Below are 8,749 nucleotides of genomic sequence, written 5' to 3' on the forward strand. Positions count from 1 at the left end.
AACTCAAAGAGTAGGTGGGATTTCCTGTGTATGTTTTTGATTTTATTGGATTTTCTGTGTGTATTTTGGGATTTATTGTCTCCCGGGATGTTATTCTTGCTGGTGCCCTCCATCTTCCTGCTTTTTCAGGTACCAGCACTCCTCTTGCCCTGAAAGGAGAGGACAGTCCCAACACGTGGCCCCCACCATGGACAAAGATGATTAGTACGAAGGCATCGGGGTTTCCATCACTGCATGTAGACACTTCAAGACCACAAGGCACAGCTGGAGTCCCTCCTGCTTCTGAGGGGACCTTAGTCACATCACCAGCCTTGCAGCCCAGCTCTGGTGAGTTCAGCATGGAGGACCAATACCAGCTTTACTCCATTAGCTCTGGAGTTTGTCCAAAAGTGCATCCCAAAACATGTTTCAGAGATGGAGGTTGGGATGACCTTCAGGGTGATTTGCTCTGGGTCACTAGTAAGGAGATACCTGTATCACAGAAATGCTAAAAAAATTTAGAGGGACTGTCCTGTAGGTTCTTAGTTCTTCTGGGGAATACCAAGTCCTGCCAACCAATTCTTTGCTCGCATTTTGCTCCAAACCTAGTGAACTGACCTATGAAAAAAGCAGTACAGAACTGCTTCTCTGGGTCTCCAGTACATTAACCATCTTTAAATCCTATCTTTTCTTGGCCAATATATTTTCCAAGATCTAGTGAATACATATGTTGTCCTTCCTTTTTCATCTTGAAATCCTTATATGTCTCTGGAAATATGGGGTAAGGACCTGACTGTTCAGCAATCTTATTCCTGACTTCTGAGTAAACAGATGAAAAACAAAGTTTCTGAATGAAATGAAACACTTATTTCTCTTCTGTAGCTGATGTGAACATGCTTTGGGTGCAGACTGTGCCTCCTCAAGACACCAACAGTCAGATACAAACAGAGCAAGGTGAGATTGATTTGGGAAAATAACAAAGTGTGTAAGTTGGCATGTTTCTGAAATAGAAAATAGCATCTAGTAAAATAGGTGACTGTGAATGCAGAATGTGAGTTCTACAGAAGTGTATATTACTGGTTTGTGAATTCAGCTTTTTTTTTTTCCACTTGATTTTTTTTTTAATTTATTTTTTTTTCCTGTTAATACATCAAAACCTCTTATATTCTTCTCCATCCTATAGATTTGCCTTCTTCAGTTCTGTCTACTCCACCCTACCGACCTGGCCTGATACTGAAACTTCATTCGGCTGCTCGTAAGTGACTGCACATCATGCAGCAAAAATAGTAGCCTCAGTGTTCGCCAGTATGCAATTTTTCATCCAGAAAAAAATGTGCATCTTTAATATATATTATAGTACATTTTATACATGTAAAACATCCCAAAGACCAAAGAGATTGCTTCCATATTTCTGAATCCTGCATAATTTCGCACTGAACAAATTCTGCTATGCTGACAGAGTTAACTTGCATATTCTGTATGTTCTCCATTTTAACATGGAGGGGCTACTGAAGAATCATAAAATTCATTTGTTCCAAAAGAAATGGGCAAGCTTCAAATTTACTTGTTGGTAGAAATAAAATGGTTAAGTCAATCCTCGTCATATGAAATATACAGAATTTCCCTGAGTTTTCAATGGTGAAAACTCCCTCTTGGACTAACGAGGGATCATTATCAGCTCAATTTTCAGGAGAGTTCAGTTCTTCCATTTATATGCCTAATCAATTAGAATATGAGAGCTTAAAGTAGTACACGTATGATGATGTGCCACTCCATTTATAAATATAGTGTAGTCATGTGATCAGTAAAATTATATTTCTGTAAGTATTTAAAAAGAGGTTACATCTTTTCAAAATCAGGACTTGATCCAAAGTCAGAGAGGCTGTCTGGACTCTGGGAGAGCCCTCCCTGATTTTGGTTGCTGAGCATGTGAGTCTAAGTCCAACCTATCCACTTACACATTGCATCCTGCAGACTTCCAGGGCCGCTGGCATCCGCTCCTCCCAGTGATCACACTGGAAACCAAATCATGTGGCATTGGTTGCGTGAAGAAAATGAACCAATATGTTGTTCTTTTCACTCTCGACGGTGTGAGGGGAAGAATTTAAGATAAATAAGGTCTTCTATTTTGATGAGGATCAGAGGAATATGATAGTTCTGGTCCATCAAGAAATAATTCTTCAAAAACAACAAACAAACTTGTCTGTGTTGTTTGTTTGCCTTGGATGAGTTTGGTTTGAGGACTAAATAATGACCACCTAACTGGAAGTTGCTGGAGTCTGGTCAGTACACATCACAAGTCCACTCACAGTTTGTTCATCTGCTATTTGCTACCTAGTGGACAACCCTATAAGCCCAGATAAATCTATGAGTGGGAATCCATCCTTTTTGGATGGAAAAAAGCCTGGAAAACACAGATTTCAATGACAGCAAAGAATGGAATGCCTCTCTATCAGAAACCATGGCAGATGCTGTCCACCTGCACATAGCAGTTGTGGCAGTTTGAGAAAAAAATCGGGTAGTGGGATCACAAAACAATGAATAACATCCACAATACCCTGAAGGTCAAGAGATTACTCGAGGAAGCCATTTCTTAAATCACAAAAGTGGATTTATTTATATATTTACTTGTTCATTTTCATTCTGACTAATAAAATCTGAGAGCATGTTATACCATGAAGAGGGGGATATTTTAAGCCTGTGTTACTCACAGTAGCCACAATACTGCTTTTCACTGACAGCAAAATTTAACCTCAGCGTTGGAGAAAGCTGATATCCTCTTCCTAGGGGAAAGGGCTCATCACTGCAAAGGCTGGTCACTTACCTGCCTGTAACAGCAGTGCAGTAATTTCAGAAGGACAAAACCAAAGCTCTGCAGACAGCTGCGGTTTCTCCTATCTATTGCTTGTTTTGAGCAAGTCAATTTCTTAAAAACAAAAAATCTTAGAAAATGGCGTATTAAATTTCTAGTTGAAAATGTCTTTGTATCAATCTGAATTTTTAGGAATTTACGAATTGAATCAATAAAATAAATCTCTTTACAAAGAGATGTAAGAAATTTCTATGAAGTACTGAAAATTCTGATTTCAACAATGTAACATAAATATGCTATCCAATCCAAATAAAATTAAATCAGTCTTTACTTGAAAGAGAATTTCAGCATTATATACAGTTATATGTAAATATAGCATTAATTTAAAATGAAATTATTATTAGAAATGAATATCAGAGTAATTTGTTTAACTTTCAACTTTTTATTTACTTTTCTTTCCTACATAAATGAATCCATGTTGAAATTGCTGTCATTTGATTTACATTTAGATAGAACAGAATTTCTGCTGGCGAAACACACAGCTTGAGTAAAGCACTAACAATACCTGCTAGATGGGATGGTGAACACCCACTTGGTGGAGACATTAAAACACATTGGAGGGTGGCTATTAGCAATTTTAATTATTCCCAGCAACACTTAACATACTTCTTACTGTACATCTATACTGAAATCTCATTACCACATGCTCTAATGTTCACTTATTAACACAAAGAGTGCTTTACTAAAGCAAGACATCAGTCATTTTTAATTGCCATAAGGGGTGTCAATTGCTGGTGATGTTTGTGCAAAAATAGTGTAGCCAGCAGGAGCAGGGAAGTAGGTGATCGTCCCTCTGTACTCAGCACTAGTGAGACTGCATTTTGAGTACTGTTTTCAGCTTTGGGCCTCTCATTATAAGAAAGATATTGAGGCCCTGGGTGTTGGATATTAGGAAAATACGTTCTCATAAATAGTGGTGAGGTATTGAAACAGGCTGCCAGGGAGGTGGTGGGGTTACCGTCCCTGGAGGTGTTAAAGGAATGTGTAGAAGTAGAATTTAGGGATGTGGATTAATGGGCATGGTGGTGACAAGTTAATGGCTGGACTAGATGATCTTAGTGGTCTTTTACAACCTTGATGGTTGTATGATTTTAAGTGAGATGCTAAGTTGAAGAGAAATGGGGCTCCCACCCAACGCTGACTGATTTCGGCTGAGAACTGTGCACTCTGTGACACTGAGACCATAGCCATTTTTCAAAGGCAACCAAGACTACAGTAGCTGCAAGGCCTACCTATTTATCCTTCAGGATTCCTGCTACTTTGAGCAAGCTCTGGTCAAAGGCAAATTGTTTCATATCAGATCTCTTTGAGCTTGGCTGTGCCTTTATTTTCTTCCTGCCCACGAATGCCATTTTATATTAAACTTCTTGTCAGCACTAGACAACTGAATCTCATTTCAACAGAACTTCATTAGTCTAAATTTGACCCCAGTAGCCTCCCCTATCATGTAACATAAGATAGCTCAAAGCTATAAAGCATGTGAGACATGTGAACCTGGAAATACAATTACACTGTCTAAAGGGATTATACTCTGCACATACAGCAGTTTATCTGAACACGTGGCCAAAGCCTGCTACTGATTTCACAAATGGAATAGCCAGCCAGCATCCCCACTGCTGCTGCTTCTGCTCCCCTCATTCGCTCTCTCCTACCCCAGTGGGTGAAAGGCAAAAGCATGAAAGCACAGTGTGCTCCTCCAACATCACTTCTTCAGAGCAGTGTTATTCAATTCACAAAGCAGTGACGATCACACATGAACTGTAGCTGTGCCCAGCCGCCTTTTAGCACATTTTACATGTTGCATTTCTTTTTCTGTCAAGTCCTTTGATTTTTACTGACTCTAACACAACTGTTAAGTAAAGGCAAAAGACATAATAACTCTGTTATGTGTAACAGAGTATGGTTTCAGGAAGACAAGATTATGGTTAATGTATGGTTCTTTCTTCATATGAAACAGAAAAACACTAGAAAAAAAAAAAATTGAAAGCAGCATCAATATTGCCTTACCTTTTCTCATTTTCCCTCATTTTCATCTTTTCTTTTCTGTGACAGAAAGGGAGTCTGAAAGGCGATTGTGTTTCACACTGAAAAACCACATAGAAATACTTACAAGCTGCCATCACCTATTCTCTTGTATTAATCCATCTGCAGCCTGGCACAGCTGCGTTTCCTGGTGGGATGAAGTGTTTTGTGTGCAAATGTTTACCTCTCACTGCTGACTGCAGAAAGTTCAGTGAACAGAACAAACCAGGTATTTTCCTCTCAGTTGTCACTGGAGAGGGAAGAAACAGTCCATAACTCAATAAACTATTTTCCTGCATTTTTTTTAAGTTCAAGCAATACAGGTGTTGTCACTTGAAATAAAAAAAAAAAAAAAAAAAAGATTAACCAGCTGGCAGCTGATAAATAAGAGTAAAATGGAGGATTTTTTCCTACCTTCTCTTAGTGCAGGCAAAAAATGACCTTTGTTTCTTTCAGATTCTTGGCAGTTTTATAACTTCTAGGAAAGTATTTACTCAGAGGATTTCTTTTCTAAAATCATGGCTGAAATTAGCTGATTTTTCAAGGCAGTAGAAGCAAAAGTGGAAAATGCAAGATAACTATGAGAGATGGACAGCCCCTGCATAAATTGTGTTTGTTTTGTTGTTGGGGATAAGAAAAGGAGATTAAAAGAACAGGATGAGTGAGTGTTACTAGGTCTGTTGTTTTAAGTCCAAGATTCAGATATAGAGAGTGGGTGTGGGAAACTGTGGAACTGGAAATGACTCCTGCATTAGCGTTTGTATATAGAAAAGATCAAATGTAATAAGTGTGTTGTACTTTTCTTCATCTCACTGCTTTCTGCTGTGGAAAACTGATGCTACAGTGGCAAATGAACCTCAATCTGGAAAGGCAACAATAAATAAATTACATCTTTAGAGTTGTCCCTTGTATTTGTAATAAGTAAAAGCAACAATGATTTCAATAACTTACCAGAAGTGATAAATAATAATGAATTGATAATCACATTTTACTTTCACTCAAGCAAGTGCCAGTCTCTGTGTTCACTCTTTCTCAATTATCTGCCTCAATCAGACTTGACTTTAACTTACCTGTTAATCTGTGTGTTTCTGTTTGCCCAGAAAAGTCATTGCACAGAATTTTATGGGTCAGTTTTTAGAACTAGTTCATGGTTCTTTTTCTCCTAGGGTGCCCACAGGCAATCCTCAAAGACCCATATGTGACCTCACCTCCTGTTACCATCACGCTGCAGAAGATCAATCCCTGTTTGATGGAGCTCTGCAGGTTTTTTCAGTTGTGCCTCTGCGTTGGCCAAAGAAGACATTCCATAAAGGATGCTATGAGGTAAAATCTAGCAGCAGTTTCACTTGCTTCTGTCTTCTTAAAATACTCCATGGTACATTTTCCAGTGACAGCTTTCAGTCATCAGTGACGTGAGTCCCTAGAATCATAGAATCTTTAGGGTTAGAAAAGACCACAGAAAATCATCTAGTGCGACCACCAACCCATCCCCACCAGGCTCACTAAACCACGTCCCCCTTTGCCACATCTACACATTTCTTGAACATCTCCAGGGATGGTAACTCCACCACTTCCCTGGGCAGCCTGTTCCAATGCCTCATCACTCCTTCCAAGGACAAATTTTTCCATGGCTACTCGCTGAGTCCCACATGGAGCCTCAGGGCATTGATCTGGTTTTCACCAGTCAGTGAATAGAGCTTAACTGAATCCTCCCAAGCATCTAATGGCATAGGTTAGAGGTTAGAATATGGATTTTTATTTCTATATTCAAAGAGCAATATTACCAGCATGATGTACATAGAGCTATGTTTATGAAAGACAACTAAATAGCACTCTTCTAATTTTACTACTTTAGGTACTGTGTTGAATACTATTCCTGGTTTTTGAAAAATGCGAGTTATGTCTGTGAAAGAGTCAAAAGAGTTGCTTACTCCCACAGTAAGTATAACAAAAAGTCTTAGACACCCACAGAGTATTTGATTGCTCTTCAAAGTGTTATCTGATGAAGATTTTTAAGATAACTAAAAGAAAAAAACAAAAAAACAGACTTATATAACCATGTATGTTTTTTATATTCTCCTTGTAAAACCTGTTCTGACTGCGTTATTCTTTTTTCTTCCAGCATTAAAACAGAAATGCCTTAAGAACATCTGTAAATCAATCTAGCACTGAGGAATTTTACTGCAGTTTGGGGAACAGTGGCAGTTTTAGTAGTCTTTTTCACTTCAGTGTAAGATCAGATTGACGTAGATTATTTGCAAATATGTGTAACAAGACAAGTTATTAACCAGATATTAACATAGAAATCTGTCTTCCTCCAAAGCAATGTGAAAATGGTGTGTAAAAACAGATGCATTTTATACGTGTTGTACCTGCAATAAAATAAATAAATAAATAAATAAATAAATAAAACATTGGAAGGCTTTATAAAATTGATTTTTATAAGGATTTTTATATGATGCATGTAATAACTTTTGCTACAATAGTACCCAATTAACATAATGTAATCAAAGTGAACAAATATGGAAAATTGAAAAACTACCTGAAGTACTGAAATATTTCTGGAAGTCCCGTTTCCAAATCAAGTGTCTCCCATTACTTTAGTAACTCATTTAGTGCAGAGCTCTACTAAGGAGATATTCACATCCCACTTTGTGACACATCTGTGTGAGCTTAAATGTATCTTACTTATTTGTATCTCCATTGAACTAGAAGACAATTCTAAAAAATGAAGCAACAATCAAACAAATTGCACAATCCTATATTCTGCTACACTGCAGCAACACGATTCAGTCAACTCTAAGTAAATGATCAAGCCATTAAAACTTCCAACAAGAGTATTTGCAGTGCAGATGCTATGCATTGGTGTTTCAATGAAGTATCTGTGTGTTCAAAGTATGAGCATGTTATTTGTTACAATCATTCTTAGCATTACATTTTTGGGAACTGAAGAAGGACGTGCAAAGATGAACATAAGGAAGGAAGGAGAAAATTATTTTGACTTCCTGTTTTCAGGTTTTTATTGAAGGAATGTATCAAAAGAAAAATATTTTCATAAAAAGCCTCCCTTCGGAAAAGTTTTTTTTCTATTTTTATGTTTGGCTTGTATTTGTTCTCCATGCTATTGGAGGCTTTTGCGTCTGTAAGAAATAATTAGCTTCTTCTTCTCCTGAAGAAATGTGAGTCCTGGGACAGTGCCAACTTCCGTAATATGCTAAACCTGAATCATGTCTGACAATGTGTGTAGGTCACAGCTATCTCCATTTTAAGGTCCTGGAAAGGATTGAGAACTAATATGTTGTGTTCATGGGGAGAGAATTGGCAGGTGCCACATAGCAGTGTGTGTCTTGTGAAAAGAGCTTATATCACATATCCTGAAGGACAACTTTCTTGTCACAATTGTTCAAGACTTACTGCTTGATTTGCCCACTAGAAAAATAAAAAATAATGGTTGAAAAAAAAGGAAAAACAAACAAGCAAACAAACAAAAAACACTAAATAAAACAAAGAATAAAAACCAAGGCTTAATGAAAGAAAAGAGAGGAAGGAAGGAAGGAAGGAAGGAAGGAAGGAAGGAAGGAAGGAAGGAAGGAAGGAAGGAAGGAAGGAGGGAGCACATTAGGAGCTCTTAGGAAAAAATAATTTAAAAAAATCCATATAATCAGGCCTTCAGTGCTACAAAGCCTCAGTGCATAGCTTTGACAGAAATCTATGCATTATGGTGACATGTGGATAAATCACCATCCACACTGACTGGGACCTGTTTTGTCATCAGTTTCTACCTCTGCCTTCTGCTGACATTCAGGACAGATGAACTGACCTTCACCAAAATCACATATCTGAGACAAACAATTCAGCTCCACTGATGGCATCCTT

General features: G+C 37.9%; 1 protein-coding gene across 1 annotated transcript in view; it reads left to right on the plus strand.

Moving 5' to 3' along the window:
• Positions 1-7,039, plus strand: part of HHLA1 (HERV-H LTR-associating 1) — a 22,839-nt gene extending 15,800 nt beyond the window's left edge. The window contains exons 9-14 of the mRNA XM_042833942.1: positions 130-327; positions 862-933; positions 1,163-1,234; positions 6,040-6,196; positions 6,729-6,811; positions 6,996-7,039. Of these exons, the coding sequence (XP_042689876.1) occupies positions 130-327; positions 862-933; positions 1,163-1,234; positions 6,040-6,196; positions 6,729-6,811; positions 6,996-7,039 (626 nt within the window). The remainder of the gene's footprint in view (positions 1-129; positions 328-861; positions 934-1,162; positions 1,235-6,039; positions 6,197-6,728; positions 6,812-6,995) is intronic.
• Positions 7,040-8,749: the final 1,710 nt, after the last annotated feature.

The sequence above is a fragment of the Centrocercus urophasianus genome, unplaced genomic scaffold (assembly GCF_019232065.1).
Source record: "Centrocercus urophasianus isolate 14NV4802_14NV808 unplaced genomic scaffold, USGS_Curo_1.0 seq_11, whole genome shotgun sequence".
Taxonomy (NCBI): domain Eukaryota; kingdom Metazoa; phylum Chordata; class Aves; order Galliformes; family Phasianidae; genus Centrocercus; species Centrocercus urophasianus.